General features: G+C 41.9%; 1 protein-coding gene across 2 annotated transcripts in view; it reads left to right on the plus strand.

Annotated features, from left to right (window-relative positions):
* Positions 1-18,337, plus strand: part of MTUS2 (microtubule associated scaffold protein 2) — a 264,670-nt gene that overhangs the window by 114,377 nt on the left and 131,956 nt on the right. For both annotated transcript variants that reach the window (XM_042867277.1, XM_042867276.1), the window contains one exon: positions 6,183-6,389. In XM_042867277.1, coding sequence (XP_042723211.1) covers positions 6,183-6,389 — 207 coding nt within the window. The remainder of the gene's footprint in view (positions 1-6,182; positions 6,390-18,337) is intronic.

Here is an 18,337-nt window from a genome sequence, read left to right on the forward strand (position 1 = left end):
TGAATCTTTCATCAGCATCTAACTTTTTAAACCAGCATATCACTCTTTTTGTCTTTAATAATTCCTTTTAATAAGAACAAATTGCCCGTGAAAGAGGCTCAAGTGACAGCAGATGGAACTGAAGTAGGACAAGGAGAGAGGGGCTGGGTGGGAGGGCAGCCCCACATCCAGCAAGGGGCTGTGCAGAGGGGCTCAGAGCAGGGCTGGTGTTAACAGCATTAATCTGTGGCATCAGCAAAGCATGCTCATACGTACACAGGCCATATGGGTTATGTCAAATGAGTGATGCTAATGTATTCAACACCATTTTCAGCTTTTCGTCAACCACTTTCTTCTAATTCCTCTAATTTGGCAGTTCGTTGTGGTATTAAACTTTAATCTGATATATTGTTTTTGATGCTGTATTTCAGAAACAGAATTAAATGTAGATTAAGTATAGTCATATTTACAAATATAAGGAAAAGAAATGCATGAGCATATACAGTCAGTGTGTTGGTAGTGGTGCTGGTAAGACCCTTGGTTGTATAGATACTGTGGAGTGTGAAGGCTGAGTGGACAGCTGAAAGCAGCTGGAGGCCAGCATGTATTTTTCTCTCAAGGATGCCAGCCCTATCTTCAAGAATGCTAATCAGCATCTCTTGCATTTCAATCCTGAGCTTTTAATCCAGTTTTTAATCCCAGTGATTTCAGGCCTACCTTGAGGTAATGGAAACAGGGATCTAGGCGTTTGCCATCTAGTGACAGAGTGCAAGGTACCACTGGGGCTCTTCAAACGAAAATTGCCATAGCACAGTATTGAGAACAGAGCCTGTGCCTCATAATGAGGATTTAATCCCCTCTGCCATGCGTTCCATAACGTAGCAGTCTGCTTAAGCAGCACTGATAAGCTGAGTGGTTTGGCCCGCGCATAATGCTAACATTCATAAAGCTGACTAATTGATAAATTCAATGCCTGAGCAGCTGTGGTAGACTGCAAGTTTTGCTACTTTTAAGACATGCCAGGTAAGAAGTAAAATGATAGTAAATGATCCTACAGTTCTCCAAGTGTAATGCCTAAAATGTGAGTGGGGCAGTGGTTGTTCCTCGTCTGTAGGACATTGGGCAGTGCACACTGCCAGGGGCTGTGCGTTCATTACTGATCAGTGCTGCTCTGTATGTTGGATGGGTCCAGCAAGCACTCTGACTTATAAGAAAAAGCATTGTATACTGTAGGTAAGATAGGAACTGGGGCATATTTAAAGGTATATTAGGTGTCTGAAAGCTGAACGTTTATTTTATGTTGACTCTGCTCTTTCTATGGGAAAATTGTCATTCAAAACAAGCATTGAGGGATACTGTGTCTATAACTTATAAATTATGCATACCTTTTCCTCGGTTATGAAGACTTGGAGCAAACCTGTCAGGATTTACATTCATTAGCTGATTCCTTTAATGGCATTAATGTCTAATTTTGAAAAGTACAACAGAGATCTCATCATTAAACTTTACTATGTTTTTTTCAGTAGTACTTATGGTAATTTTTTTTCAAAGAGCAAGTTAATGAAATCTTGTTTCCTTATTACCTCTCTGTGTATTAAATTTGCCAGTCCTGAGGGTCTAACAGTTCCTTTCATTTCTAAATAAGTCAACTCTTGTTAAAGATTCATTTTATGTATGCATCAGGACAGCAGTGTTTTTGATTTACTCAGGCACACACAAATATATGTGTTTGTTTGTATTTGCAAATATGTATCATGGATTTCATTGGTAATGAGCTGATGTGTCTTCAGCTTTTTCTTGAGAGGATTTCAGTTTTGGTTTTGTGTCGAATCTCAGGAATACCTGAACAAGGATGTGAGGTTTGGTGTTAGGAAAGGAGTTTTACTTCCTGAATTATTCCACTGCTGCTGCTCCAGCTGAATGCTTATTTTATAGGTTTGCAGTACTTATAAAATAGATACTTCAGTTGGAGCTGGCAAACTTAGTTTGTGAAGAAGAGAGGTGACAAGGGGAGAATTCAGAAATGAAAATATTCTCCGGCTTCTGCTAATCCACAGCAGATTCAGCTGGCACTCTGCTTCATTGGGTGTGCAGTCCAATTGTACAATATAATGAAGAATTACGTGCTCTAAGGGAAACACACAGCTCTTCATCAGCATCTTGCTAAGGACATCATCATGTGCCACGAGCCACCTCTTCACACCCCACAGTAGGTGCAGAGTAGCTTTTAGGGGTGTTTGAATCTGAAGCTGGAGATGCTGAGCATTTCTTGCCATGTAACAGTGGCCTGGCTGATCAGGATTTCACCAATGTTCAGCAGTGACAACTCTTTTGCCTTTGGATTGTCCCAGGCTTGGTGACATTTAGGTAAGGGAGCATCAGGAGAGCCATGCACCTTCTGCACACTGGTGTAAAACCTCTGTTTTAAGGTGTAGATAATGAACCCCTGTTTTGAGGCCTCTTTCCTCCATTCTTTTTCATAGAAGAATCCTTTGTCAATAACCAGGAAACCACAAGGATGCTGGGAACAGAATCTGCTTCTGATTTGGAAGATTTGGCTTTAATCTCTGATGATATCAAAGATTAAGTTAACTCTGAGGGGCCTTGAAAAACCGCTTGTGTTCTCTCCGACGAGTTAAGTAAAACTGCAGGTAGCTTCCTTGCCCTGGATTCTCTGATCAGAACTGAGGATAACAATCAGAGCACCATCTAAAAGCAGATATGCTTCCTGAGAGCAAATTGTGTCTAATGACTGAAGTTCATAGGGAAATGTTTATAAAAAAAAAAAAAAAAGAGAGAGAGAAAGAAAAAACAGCAGCAACAAACTCCACCAAGAAAGCAAAGGCTTAGCGTAGATCCTGGATCACAAGTGGAGCTGAACTCTTGAACTACTACTTTTCCTCATATGAACATGTCTCCATAATCCATTCCTATAACTTTTCATTTGTTTTAGCTAAAAGCTATTTCAGCTTTCACAGAGAAGTCACATTGAAGTTGCTATTAGCCATACATGTGCGTGGAGATGTGGTCTGTGTGCAGTGCAGATGCAGAAGTCTCGCTCAGCCTCTTCTTAAGGCTCACAGACGCATCTGCTTTGTGCCGATCAGTTTCTACCTCAAAGTGCTTCATGTTCCTCGATGGGAACAGTTTGAGGTGTCACAGAAAATCACTTGTGTGCCACACAGACAACAGCACTTAATTCCATAATTAACTTCAGGCAGTGAGGCAGCTGGAAAGATTTTTGCCATTATTTTAAGCTTATTTTGGCAGATTTTTATTAAAATGAAAACTTCTCATTAATATAATTTTTGTTCTGAACTTTCAGACCATATTTGCAGGTGTGCTTTTAGACTTCTAAGAGACAGAAAGAGACACCTTAAAACTTGACGGTATTTGGAAAGAAAATGGGTGCACAAGGCTGATGCCTTCCGTGTTTTAGTGAGTAAAACGACACAAACTGACGTAGCTTTAAGGATTTGAGTGCATCTCTGATAAGGATAGTGTTCTGCCCCCAGGTCCTTGTGGTACAGAAGAGATGTGTTACAAAGAAGAGGAGTGAAAAATAAAGTTGATTATGAGTTCAAGACACACAATATGGTTAGTTCAGGGGAAATTTCAATTGAAGTCACAAGCTGAGAAGTCCATAAGCACAGAGGTGTGAGTAACACCACCAGATCATCTGTACAGATCTAAGAGAATGGATTCAAAGAAGAAGTGGAGATGGGTGGGCATTTTCTGGTGCTGCAGGGTGCTGAGATTGCCACTATATGCCTAGAATAGTAGAATTGTTTGAGTTGAAAGGCACCTTTAGAGGCCACCTAGTCCAACTCCCTGTGACGAACAGGGACACCTACAGCTCCATCAGGTGCTCAGAGCCCTGTCCAGCCTGACCTTGAGTGTCTCCAGGGACGGGGCATCCACCTCTCTGGGCAACCTGTGCCAGTGCCTCACCACTCTTATTGTAAATAACTTTTTCCTTACATCCAATCTAAGGTTCTCCTCTTTTATTTTGAAAACGTTTCCCTTTGTCCTATCACAACAGACGCTGCTAAAGAGTCTTCCATTTCTTTCTTACAGCCCCCCTTTAGATACTGAAAGGCCACTTTGAGGTCTCCCCACAGCCTTCTCCTCTCCAGATGAATAGCCCCAGCTCTCAGACTAATTTTAAGCAATTTCTTCTTCAGTGATGGTGGCTGTGCTTCCACACCTGTCCTGCAGTGCTCAGCACAGCACTGGCTGTAGGTACATGGGTCACACAGCAGTGCAGAGAGGGGACAGCCTGGGGACTCGGTGCAGTTGTCTCCACAGTTAAGGTCCAGCACTCTTCCATAGGCAGAGATGCAAGGTTTGCCATGGATCCTCTTGTTTGCTTCCCATCAGGGGATTACCACCAGTGCAGCACTGGCATGAACTGATCTCAGTCCCACATTGCATGAAGACTCTCAAATAAAATCAAATCATAGAATCATCAAGGTTGGAAAAGACCACTGAGATCATCTAGTCCAACTGTCAGCCCATCACCAGCCCTCTGGGGCCCAGCCATCCAACCAGGAAGCGTACACCCATCGAAACCACGGGCTGCCAGCTTCTCCAGGAGGATGCTGTAGGAGACAGTCATAGGCTTTATTAAAAGCTGGATAGACTGCATCCACAGCCTTTGTGTGGCTGATGTGTAGCTAATGGTGGTGACTATGTTGTAGTGTTTTGTAGCTGAGAATTTACTCTCTCAGATAGTGTTAATGGCTTTTTTCTATCTGTTTTCATTTCCATGGAATTAAACAGAATGCGTTACTTTCAGAGCAGCCTATGTATAGAAATTATTTCATTTGTTGATCAAGAAGCATTTTCTAATGTCTTTTATAGGACTATGTTTTATAGGAAAACCAAACTCTTTTTTTTTTTTTCCTTGATGTTACATCCATTGTAATTTCAAAAGAAAAGGGTTAGTTCTGTTGCAAAAGAAAATAGTAATGTTGTTAATAATAATGTAACTGTCATGAGGTACATAACTATCTTTCAAAATCCCCATAACATTTTTCTACTCAAAGGAGTTAGTCTTGTTTTCTGTAAACTCTCATCAAAGTGTAATGCTTCATTAAAATTAATAAGGCTTTGACCTACATAGTTTACAAAAGAATTAAATAGTGTAATAATGTGAAGACTATATTCTTACTGTGTGGTTAATTCCTACTTTTCCTTTATATAATTAATGTTTGCTGCATCCTTTGAAGTATACATCAGGATGATACATGAATAGTGTTCACCGAATGGGAACAGAAAGTTGACTTTGTGGACTTTTCTGGCCAAGTATGTTGGCAGCTGTAATGCTGCCTTCCCTTCTAACACACTCAGCCAGCCAAACTCAACCTTTAGTCCTTTCATGAGGACAGCATGGGACCTTTCAGACCCATCTTCTGGAGTTGCCTAGAAAAGTTTGTCTAAGCAAGAATAGCAGGATTTGGTTTAAGAGGACACAAAACAGAGAGAGGTACCCTGCTGTCATTACCAGAGCAGACATGGTAACCAAACTGTTGTTGTTGACTAACTCCATCCTCTGTAAATCCTCTATTGGCAGTTGTCTGAGATTTGGGATATGTCATTCCTATAGCTGACATTTTCCAGTGAACTGGACACTATCAGAGGAAATGGCTAGTGGTGTGTTAAAAAAGTAAACTTCCCAGGGCATGTCCTTGTTTCTGGGCTTGGTGCAAGAGGAGGACATTTTCTTTTAGCAAAATTTGAAAGAAAGACTTCAAAGAAATATTTTCTTTGATGAAATGCAAAGAAGTCCCGTGTCCTTGAGGAGATTCATTGGCATTCTGTAATAGCTTCCAAAACTGAGGCAAAGTATAGAGTGTTTGTCTGAGTGTGACTTTCTTTTAATTGACCCATAAGAAATGTAGAAGTAGAAAATGATACAGCGTAAAAGAAGATATTTTTAAGAAAGTAGTGGACTTGAGCTACATTACTCTGCTGGAATTTCAACTTTCACGGGGTCTTGCTGCACTTTGCATTTTAAAGATTTTTGCAACCTGTGATTGTTTCAGAGAATTACTTTTTAGTAGAGCAAAGAGTAAAACAACAGTGCAGATTTTGAGCAGCCCTTAAAACTTCTATTCAGCCTTCATACCAAGTTTTATTTGCCAATATTTAGTATGTCCCAGATGAACTTGTTTGATAAAAGTTCTTTCTCCTTCTTTCAGTTGATCTTAAGAAAGTCCCGTGTCCAAATGCTGCGAAGTCAAATCTCCCCAAGCCGTGTCCGTCTGCACTTCGCCCTCCAGGTTACTCGCGGTTGCCAGCAGCCAAGCTGGCAGCATTTGGTTTTGTCAGGAGCTCAAGTGTATCCTCTGCCTCCAGCAACCAGTCAAATGACAGCAGTCAGAGTGATCAAAGCAGGACAGCCAACCGTAAGTCTATAAATCGGCCTTCTTTTTGGGGCGTATAAAAAGGATTGTCCAGACTGGAGTTTGCATACAAGGACTTATTTAATCTCTGCAGTACTCACTAATCATTTCTGTGCCACTGACTTTACATTAACATAGGAGTTGGTTTCCCTGTGCGAGAGAAAACTGCTTTAAGGGTGAGCCTGAAGCGTATTTCTATTTGGTTTGTGTGTGTGTTTTTATCCCTTTGTACAACTAAAACAAATAATCACAGCAAACTGTATTTGCTAAGCACACTGCAGCCATGAACAGCTTTGAATACCGAGCATCTAAAATGAACAACAGTCGTCCTCATCCACTTTCTGTTCCTTAACATGCAGAGTAATAAACTTGGTTTACAAAATTGATGGTATAATGCTAGAGGTATAAAATGGGATCAGCAGTGTTATCGTGGCTATTGTCTCGTTTCCAGACTTGGAAAGATCCTATGGCTGAAATGTCTTTTCAAATCCTATTTTCTGTAACAATCATTAATTTTGTTAAGTAGAAAGTAATGCCCGCTGGAGTGTGCAGTCCTTGGGAAGTGTTTGCGTGCCTTGGGCTTGGAACAGAAAGGGAGACTGAGGGATTTGCATGCCCCTTTTCTGTCTTTGAAGACCAGATTGAGCCTGAACTGTGTCAATATCAAAGCAAGTGTTATCAGCCTGGGAGGAGTGCAGACAGGGGAGCAGGTGCCATAACGTGCCACAGGAGACAAGATGCTGCAGGCTCCAAAATCTTTCCAATCTTTCCATGTTTGTATTAATTTGAAATGAATGACAATAAGTAAAATGAGAACACCCCAAGGATTTTCTCTTTTCTCTCTTATATTGATGTGTCCAGGGAGCTCTGACTTTTTCAGTGTTCCCAAACACACAATTATATCCTTTTAAACTGTTGGACTGATTGCTCATTTCAATTTATTTCCTGATGAGCTGTACTTAGAGAGTAGTCAATCTCTTTTGCTTTGCATTTTCACCCTATGTTTAGGCCCTCGGAAAGCATTTCTTTTTAGCTGATGGTACACTGTGCGTCTTTAATTACACCAAGGCATTGTTAAGGATAGAATTACCTAATTTCTGATAGATCTAAGTGGTATCTGTGGAAGAAATGTTGATGTCTACCGATTTTTGGTGTGAATTTAAAAAAAAAACCCACATGTAGTCATAACACTACCCTTGAACACAGTTGATGTATTCAGGTTCATTCATTTGAGAATTCTGTAAAAGGAAAATGCTCTCATCTGTGGAGTCAGTCATTTGATTTCAGTTCAAAAACTGTGAAAGAAGCTGAGACCCAGAAAGCTACATTTGATTCCTTTCTTTATTCATCTTAAAAGAAGCTGGTTTCATTTGTATGTTCTGGTGCATGTTCTGTTTTTGTACATGAAACCCTTAAAATCTGAATCTGGAAAGGCTGTGGAAGCATTTGATGCGTACGTTTTATTCCAGTCCTCTTAGTTGAGGATGATAACCATCTTCTTCATTAAGATTAGGAGTTTGTGACCAACTTGTGCAAGAACATTTCTGGAAAGATATGAAAATTACCCAGAGGAAATGTTCTGCTTGTACAAATTCATGCAGAAACAAGCTCAGCTTGTCACCTGATGACAACTGGGACCTGTCATTTCTACTTTTGCACACAAGTTGTGTAGCTCATCTGAACAGTTGTCCAATTTCTCTCCATTCCACAGGAGAGTAAGAGCATGAGCACCTCCATAGGGTCATCTCTCTAATGTGGTTTGTGATGCCCACTCCTGCCTGGCACAGATTTCACAGCGATTTTGTCTTTAATTCCAAGTGGATAATTTGTCTTTAACTCCAAATGGAGGGAGCTTCCTCTTGGTCGGGGCTGAGAGAGGGAAAAAAGTTTTTCTCCAAGGGGATCCTGTGTTCAGAACATTTGCCCTTGGGTGAGTCTTGTATAAACAAGAATCCATCAAACCATTTTCTTTGTATTAAAGGCAACACAACTCCCACTAATCACTGCTGTTAGAACAGCTTTCTTTCACGTGACAGAAAAAACTGTTTCCTTACTGCTGAATTAGTTATCAGTGTGAAACTGTATCATCTTTTTTCCTTCCTTTCCTCAGGAAGTTTATGAGCCAGCAAGAGTTAAATTAGGCACCCAACACCCAAGGAGCACCAAATCACTGCCTTCCATTCTACTGCAGTGTATTAACACAGATCAGCATGCACTTCTGCACACCGAGAAAGTAGCTGAAGAGTGAATGTAGGGAGAAGCATTGACTCAGGAATCTGGCATAACATATTATTTCTTCCCTTGTCTGTCTGCTGGAAGAATGGTTGCATTTCAATTAAATAAACAGCTGAATTGGTAGTTACTACCTGAGATCATGTCTTTGGCTAAATCAGGCTTGGTGGAGGGCAGGGTAAAGTTTTACTGTTAATTTCCTAGCTCAGTAGGGTAGAAAATGCAAAATGATCCAACTTCAGAAATCTTCAAAGATCTGTGATAACACAATTTCCTATTATAGCAGCATCTCTGTGTGTCAGTGAGACAGAAATAATTGAAAATATCTTACAGACCTTCATATGTTATAAATGGAGGGCCTGCCACTTGGAAATGATGGGGTTCACCTCAGGTTCACCTAAAGGTCTTATATATGCCATAAAAATAATCACTATCTACTGTAGGTTTCTGAAAAGCAGATGGCTTTTACTGGGTGGGAGGAAAACATAGGTTTGTTCTGGGGACAGAGTGTTTCATGGGAATGGTGGTTCTTGAAGAGGTCCTGTGCTTACTTTTCTCTCCTCTGCCTGACGTCTCATGGTGTTAGCTCTTCCCAAACTCGTGACAGTTACATTTCTTTTCAGAAATCTGAAGCAGCATCTCATTGTGGCATACTAATACTGATGAAATGCCATCAAGAGAGTAAAACTGCATTTGTTTAGAGTAAGATGTGATATCTGTGCTGTGGGGAAATTTGTTAATGGCACTATGGTGCAGCAGCTTTCTTCCTAACCAGATTTCTCCTCTTACCCTGACCACTCTAAGAGTAGAAAGAATAGATACAGCAGAGCCTGTGCTTTGCTCTTCAGCTGCCTCTTCCTGGCAATAGCTTGCATGTTCTCACTGACACAGTTAAACAGATTTGCAGTGGCAGGACTGTGCTCTTTTCCTGTGGCAGGGACAGGGTGGGCTTAGCAGTGCTTGCCTGCTTGCTTTCTGTTCTTTGTTGTACTCTTACCCCTGGGGCATGGGTTTAAGCAGAGCTGATGCTCACTGATAACGCACTGACTTCAACCGGTTGCTACCAGCTGTAATGGGGCTCTGTTCCTAGGAGATCCTGTGCCATGGAGTGTGAACTGCAGGGACATTTCTGGCATCCAGCCCATCCAGCCTGCCACCAGCTTCTGGGTCAGGAAGCTGACCTGCAGTCCAGGGTCACTGCTCCATTTGGCCATTTAAAATCCACTTTCACGTGCTTACATGCTGCACACGCAAGGCAGACAGAGTCCATGCAGCCCATCTCCCTCAGCCTGTCTTCACAAGAGAGGTGCTTCAGCCCTCAGAGCATCTTCATGGCCCTTCTCTGGACCCTTTCCAAAAGATGTGCAACTTTTTTTGTGCCGGAGGCCCCAGGCTGGACAGAGTACTCCCAATGGGGCCTCATCAGAGGGTCAATTCCCTTCCTGGCCTGCTGGCCACCCCTCTTCTGATGCAGTCCAAAGGACTGTTGACTGTCTGTGTTGAGGGCACATATTGCAACTCACCTTCAGTTTTTCTTCTAATACCCTCAATACCGCCAAGTCCTCTGCAGGGCTGATCTCAATCCACTCCTCACTCAGCCTTTATTGACACTTGGGATTGCTCCAAGTCAGCTGCAGCACCTTGCCCTTGGCCTTGTTGAACTACGTGAGTTTCACAAAGGCCCACCTCTCACATCTGTCCAGATCCTTCTGTATGGCATCCCTTCCCTCCAGCATGTCAACTGTACCACTCAGCTTGGTGTCACCTGCAAACTTACTGCAGGTGCACTCAATTTCACTGTCCGTATCACCGATGAAGCTGTTAAATAATTCTGGTGCCAATACAGACCCCTGAGGAGCACCACTCATCAGTGGCCTCCCACATAATTACTTTTATATACAGCAGAATAGACTGTCAGGTGCTGCAGGCATCACATGGGAAACACCTCATTAAGCACCATGGAACATTTTCACTTGTGGAGCACTGGATGAGAGAAGAATTACTTAGAATGAGTTGAAGTACGATAACTGCTAGGAGTTTTGGAAATGGAAAGATGTAGCCATAATGTCAGGAAATACTTCTTAGTCATAAGATCCAGTAGCGTGTTAAATAACCTTCCAACTCAAGTGATGAAAGCCACGTTGCTTAGGATTCTTAAAATAGAATAATATGTTGTAAGAGACAATTTCTCTCTGGTAAAGCACTAGGCTAAAAGGCGTAACGCTGTTCAATATCTTGCCACCGTTCTGAGTGCTAAAACAATTTCTTTTCAGATAGAACAGGAAAATGGTGATGAATACTTGAAAATTTGAATTAGTATCTCGTGACAGCTAATTTTTGTTTAAAATTACAGAAATAAAAAATTGTGCTTTGAATAAACTTCCACAGTCCGTTTGACAAACAGATTTCAGACTGGTTTGGGGCCTTTCACTGTTTGCCTTTTCTAAATGCATGAGTTTGCATTCTAATAAGAGAAAATGTCAAACTGTGTTGGATTCAGGTGGGTGGAGAAATGAGGAAATTGAAGTGAGCAGATGAGTCTGGAATAGATGGTTAATTGCCTCTGAAAAGGCACAGCCTTCACAATGATGGCGTGGTGGATGGATGTACACATTTTTCTCAAAAGCACAAGTGAGTAAATGCGAATATTTTCCTCTGTGAAAACACATTCCAATGACATTTCTACGTCTGATTTTACGTTCATTTTTCTTCACAGCAAATTCATTCTTTTTTCTTCTGATCTTGTTCTGATATTACCATTTTTATGGAAGATCACTTTATACCACCGCCGCACACTGAATGGAACTAAAATAGGACAGTATTGAGTTGGGATTTTCAGCTTTGTGAGCAAAGCATCTGGAAAAGTGCACTATGTCAGCCAGGAAGAGAAAGGGCTGAAAAGACATTTTAGCTGCCTTCCAGAGTTCCAGCATTTACTTTTCATACTCTTGTTGTTACAGCTGTGAAAAAAGCCTTCAACAGAGGCTGTGGAAGCGTAGGCTTAATAGTTTCCCCCGTGTTTGCAGAGATGCAAATGACAGTGATGAAGTATAAATTGTCCATTAATTTCAGTGGTGACTCTGAAAGTACTTTAAGTGTGATAATACTTGAATTGTTTAGCTAATGGCTTTCCTGTTTACACCCTTACCTCTTTCACCGCAGTCTGTGTGAGGGAAGCAGTACCACAGGGTTGGGATCTGCACCACTCTTCCCACTACAGTGCAGCAGTAGAGGCAGGAAGATTGGGCTGCTTTGAAAATGCAGAAGTGCTTTTAGATGTAGACAGCAATATGAAACATTTGGGGGAGGTTGCACATACTCGTTTTCTGAGCTGAAAAATTTGTCAACCCCCCAAAGAACCGTGATATTTCAGTTCTGCAAAGTTTGTTTTTTTGTCAGTAAGAAACAGTTGAATCGTTTTGCCAGCCTCTGCTGCCAGCTCAGCAGAGTGCTTAATCATGATGTTTGTTATCCCATATGAAATCTGCATTTTTAGAAGAACACCCTTCTTGAGATGCTTGTGTGCTAAAGTTGTCCTGGTTCAGACTTGGCAGTTCCAGTTCCAGTGTTTGGCACTTATTTCTGGCTGGCTTTTAAAAAGTGACTTAAAGTATCTGCCTCACTTTTCCCGACAGTAAAAAGGGGTGGGAGGCTGCAAATGGTTACACAGGTATTGGATAATGGAGTGACAAGGAAGAAGGTAGTGACAAATCCTCTTTCCTGGCCCACTTCCATGCTGGATTATTTGACTGATTACAAGAACCTAATTTAGTCACTGTGACTCTTAGCTTTTAAGCTCCAGAGGGCAAAAAGCTGTTCAAGGCGCTGCACCCAGGCTGCTGGGCACCAGTTCCCCTGGAGAGGGAAGCACATCACCTCATGGGTAGGTTATTTTTGTCACAGGCACCCAAACTACCTCCTTCGTTTGTCTCTATGGGGATTGCTGGCAGCTTAGAATCATAGAATATCCTGAATTTGAAGGGATCCCGAAGGATTGTTGAGCTTGGTTTGCTGGTTGATCTCTTTTATGCAGGGACAGCCTGTTTAGGTGCTTGTAGAGTGTTTATCAGCCCGTTCTTAATCTGAAAGTTGTCCTGTGGTTGTTCCTGTGATGCTTCGGTTAGTAGGAAATCCTCGCTGCTTTCCTTCTTGCACTATAATAGACTTCATTTGGTTAATAGAGGGATACAAAGAAGTTAGTGCCACATCTAAAATAGCTATTTTGCAGTATCCAAATCTGATTTTCTAAAACATCTGATATTCAGAAAGCAGGAGGGCAGTGCCCTCTCAGAGTGATGCCAGGGGGACAGGAGACCACTGCCCTCTGCAGCCAGTGTTAATAGGGAGCTGCCGATGGAGCACCACTTTCTGGTATGGGCAGAAGCTCAGAGCCCCCAGCAGGGACAGGCACAGCACATGTCCTGCTGGGGAGCAACAGCACCGGCTGCAGAAGCACTGAAAATGAGCTTTTGAAAATACAAAGGCAGCAGCTGGAATATATTTGTCACTTCCAAATTAAAACGCCTCTGAAGACCAGAAAACTTGCAATTGATCATCTCCTTTCCACATTCTAATCTTCTTATTCTATCTGATGGGGGGGGAAATGGTCTTTTAGGAGTGGACCTGGTGCACATTTATTGGAATGGATTAATCTCCTATTCCAGCCCTAAGAAAAATGAAGAAATGCAGTTTTGAAGAAGTAAGAGCTCTTGAATTTCTTTTTCGTAATTTTTCCTTTCTACACTGATCTTTCTTCTAATGGAATCACAGTTAAAAATCCTTAGAGTCTCCTACTAATGAAGTAGCTCTTTGCCAGGACTTTTGAAAAGCATTTGTTTTTCAGCCTGCCTCTCTCACCTATTATGATTACATTGTATAAATCAATACTCAGGTAGGGTTAATTCAGGTTATCTAACTACTGGGGCTTGTTCCTGGAGGCAGTTCTCACCCACGTATTTCTGAAGACTTCATCTTCAGTTTTTGTGCTCTTTGAAATTCAAGACTGTGGAAATCTGGATACATTCAAATCTGAAAGAGGCTCCACCAAAAAGCAGCACGTACTGCATCTGGTTGAATTCTGCCTTTTGTGTTGTCCATGAGATCAGAGGCACTGAGCACAGTGAGTGACTCTGGCTTTAAAATGCACAAGTCAAATCAGTGCCCAATTAAACTAATTACTGTCAGTGACAAAAATCATTACAAACTTCTTGATGGTACACTTTTTTTTTTTTTAAGAGAGTTAGGAAATATGCATTGATTTAGAGATCCAAGTTTGATGTAGCAATAGTAATTATGAGCCAATTTTGAGTCATGGTGTGACAAAGAAATACTTAAGTCACAGTTTGGAATTATGGGATTTTTTAAAATGATTTTTGAAATAGCTCTTCCCCATGATCAGAGGGCTGGAGCACCTCTCCTATGGAGAAAGAATGAGGGAACTGGGCTTGTTTAGCTTGGAGAAGGGAAGGCTCTGGGGTGATCTCATTGTGGCCTTCCAGTATTTGCAAGGAGCACATAAACAGGAAGGGGAAAAACTGTTTACATGGATTGATAATAATAGGATAAGGGGGAATGGTTTTAAACTGAGACAGGGGAGGTTCAGGTTAGATATTAGGAGGAAGTTTTTCACACAGAGGGTGGTAACACACTGGAACAGGTTGCCCAAGGAGGCTGTGGATGCTCCATCCCTGCAGGCATTCAAGGCCAGGCTGGATGTGGCTCTGGGCAGCCTGGTCTGGTGGTTGGTGACCCTGCACATAGCAGGGGGTTGAAACTTGATGATCATTGTGATCCTTTTTAACCCACTCTATGATACCATGATTCTGTGTATGATTTTTCCTTAGTATCAGTGAGGCTGTTCCATCACCCATCCTTTTTTCCCTAAACAAGGAGCAAAAAACCCTGAGGTTGAGTGAGTCTTTGGTCTCTTTCAAGAAGGGCCAAATCAAACAAGTGAGGCTGAGGTGGTCTCGTTGCAGTTATATTATGAACAGCTGTTGTCCAAGGCGAAATATTACGAAATCATCATGCATACAGTTTAATCCATGGTGTGCCTCACTTTCAGTAAACAGGACCAAAATGGAAAATACTGCAAATATTACCAGCTAATCACATTTAGCCCACATGGTTTCAGAAGACAGAGCTGGCCTCTTCACAGTGTATGAAAAATCAATTAACATAATATTATGCTCTTGCAAAATGAACTGTAGATAACGAACACAAATAAATAAGGATGTGAAAAAAGGTGTGTATGCTTGTCCCTTTTGGGGATCAAGAGTAACTGATTAGCTTAGGAGAACCATGATGGATTAGCACAGGTATGCATTAATAGTGGAGCAAAGGAAGGCAAACTTCAAAGAAGTTTCTAATCTTTGATCCCATTATGAGTCCTGCAGAATACTCGTGAATTCTAATTTAGTAGCGAGAGGACTGTTACAGCCAGGAGAACGCAGTGCTACTTACAGACCAAGACCTTTTCCCATCCACACGTTGGGCTGGAGTCTCACCCATGTCACTTTTTCCATCACACTAATCTAGTCCAAACAGATTAAAATCGAGGTCATTGATGTAAGCCTTACAGGTGCTCTTGAAAATACCTGCGATAAAAAGAAGTAGCGCCTTCTGCAGCTTTCACTATTACCACAAGTCGGTTAAGTGATCCAAGAACTTAAAAACTGCAGCATAAATAGCATTCCTTTCTGGCTTGCTTCGTGGCAATCCCTAGAGGCTTGTGTAAGAGTACATGAGGCTGGAAACAGCTACAGACATTGCTACAGGTGCAAGACCACAGGCTTTCCATTTGGGACTTCCTAAGTTAAGATAAATGCTAGAAAAAGTTGACTCAGGTCTGACATCAGTAAAATCAGCGCTGGCAGAAAAGAAGACAGTGAACTGACACCCTCCAACAAAGAACATGAAGCTGAATAAAATGGAAACAATTGCCCAGAGTTTTCCTCCTGGGTGGCAGTTATCAAAAAATGTTAGCCACCAGTGGCTAGCAAACGTTCAGACCCTTAGACATGAGACTGAAAAGTGGCAGCATGGCCCCATCCAACGCGGCTTTAAAACAGCACCGGGGATGGGGCATCCACAGGTTCTCTGCGCAGCCTCAAATGAGCCCAGGTCAGATAGTTCTGGTGAGCTGCGGGCCTTTCTCCAGCTCAACGCCGTGTTGGTCTTCTCTTGCTGTTTTCTTTTTCACACCAGCTTTCTCAAAGACAATCTTTGTGGCACTCCGTAATTAAACTAACAACAAAGAAAGAAGGTCGTTTCTAATTGGAAAAGAATTGGTTGTCATCTCTCTGAAAAAAAGAGAAGCAATACAGTAAACCAAGGAATTAGTGTTTTTTAACCAGTATTTTTCTTCTTAAAAAGAATATGCAATTTATTTGGCACTTTTTATAAGCTTCAGCTCAGTTCTTGCTGCAGAACATGAGGTGATCTAGTGAACTAATATTACTTTTGTAATCTGAGGAAAGGGGATTTCCCAGTGAACATTATTGCAATCGTTTATTTAAACCGAGGGCCTATTTTTAGATAGGTGCTGGGATAAAACATTCCTTCTTTGACATGTTCTAATGTTGACTAAACGTATTATGTACTGCAGCTAGGTATCTGAGGAATTTTAATTGTCTCAGAGGTACACAATAGCTTTTTAGAATTAGGGTATTTATCACTTGTCACAGCTCGTAATTTTAGATACAGAACAGGCCTGTGCACTGTCAAGCTGTGTGGGAAAGTAGGAAGAATAAGAGGTAACATCACAGTCTCTGTATGCCATCCAAAGGCAGCAAGAGCTGGTAAGTTCTGAACGTGTGTAATATGTAGTTTGAAAAAGCTTAAACTTGAAAGTAAGATGCATGAGAGAATGTGAAAAACAAAACAAAATAAAATAAAATAAAATAAAATAAAATAAAGGACAGCTGATGCTAAGAAACTCTCAGGCACACGGGTCAGTCCCACTCCTTTGCTAATCTGCTCTAAGAAACATGCTGAGTTCTGTGTTTTACCAGTGACCCTGTGGAGGAGGGATGCTGGAGCTCAGCGGGGGTGGTGGGAAGCTCTGGGGATGGTCTGTGCTCCTGAACTGTGCTCTACATGTTGTGTGAATTAAAAATAGACGCAGATAAAAAAATCAGATTAATTGAGCAAAGTCCCAAAGCAGCTTGCTAAGTCATGTAAGCTTGCTATCAGTCACAGCTGGAAGATCAAACTATTGACTGTCAGGATGAACAATTTGCAGCTGGGATTAATTTGCTATTCCCCACTTCAGGGCATGCCAGCTATCGTGTTAAAAAAACCATTAAACCTTGTCAAAAACATCAAAGATTGATACGTCTTAAAACAGACAGGCGTTTTCATGAGGCCTACGGTCAGAGTATTCTCAGATTTTTAATCATGTCATTTTTATTTTCTTTTAGATTGGTTAAGATGGCTGGGAAACCATTCCTAACTGGTGTCCTGCCAGCTGTCACCAGTCAGCTCCTGCCCTGAGCTGTGGGCTCTGCGTGGCCTAGAGAAAGCCAAGTGCCGTGCTCATGCCCAGCCTGGCAGGAGTGAGGGCAGAATGTCACAGGTTCTTGGCCTGGGGGAGGGCAAAGCTTCCTCTGACAGCTTTATGATACAGGAGCCATGCAGTAATTATGTAAATACCCCTCGTCTGTGTTTATACACTTCTAATTTGGACAACAGATGAAACGTATTTCTTTATCAGAAGAATGATTGGCATTGCCTTCACTTGGTCTGATACATGCCTACAGAGAGCCTCTCCGTCATCCTCTTTTCCTCTCTGTTAACAGTGGCGACCTAGTATATTCTCTAGAATCTACATACACTCTGAATAAATCTGCTAAGAGCCCTGCGCCCTGTTCATCATTAGCTCTGTGCTTTCCCATATGGAGTATATATGTTGTGGAGGTGTCTGATCATGGAAGTAACACAACTACCTTGCTTTATATGAGGTTGTGGATGCCCCATACTTGGAGGCATTCAAGGCCAGGCTGGATGTGGCTCTGGGCAGCCTGGTCCGGTGGTTGACGACCCTGCACATGGCAGGGAAGTTGAAGCTAGATGGTCTTTGAGGTCTTTTTCAACCCAGGCTACTCTATGATTCTATGATTCTATGATTCTATGATTCTGTGATCTTACTACATGGTCGTATATTTGGATTAACTGGTCTCCTAAAATACACCATGTTCTCTGCTTCAACATCTAAGTTGGCTGTCTCTGTTCTGCTGCTTGGTCTCATGCTATTAGACCAGGGACTGTCCTGTTGGTGCTGCTCATCAGCTGCTGTGCACGTTCCTGGTGATGCAACTGGTTTGGAAGACTGGAGCTAAAGTAAGAGTTGTGACAACATTTGTCTTCACTGTAGCAGAAGCAAAGCTTTACCCTGCTCATCTGCAGTTTGTAATTAACAAATGGAATGTGTATGTGATTAACTTTGATAATGCTGCCTCGAAACTACTGCCTGCTTACTGGAACGTTTACTGCATTCTAAAGGTGTTTTGGAGGAACATTTCTAGGGGAAGGAAGCTCCACTGGAGTTTGAGACATTTTTCCCCAGATGAATTGTAAAGACATCAAGGCTATCTCCAGACGCGGCCTTCTGAACCTTTTCTGCAGCTTCTGCCTCCATGGCAAAGTCCTCCTATTGCTCACAGCCATGTCCAGACTTACCTTGGAGCAAGGCTGGATGTTCGTGTTGGCAGCTGGGGCTG

The sequence above is a fragment of the Lagopus leucura genome, unplaced genomic scaffold (genome assembly GCF_019238085.1).
Source record: "Lagopus leucura isolate 7727_CA_CO unplaced genomic scaffold, USGS_WTPT01 Super-Scaffold_100001, whole genome shotgun sequence".
NCBI classification, from domain to species: domain Eukaryota; kingdom Metazoa; phylum Chordata; class Aves; order Galliformes; family Phasianidae; genus Lagopus; species Lagopus leucura.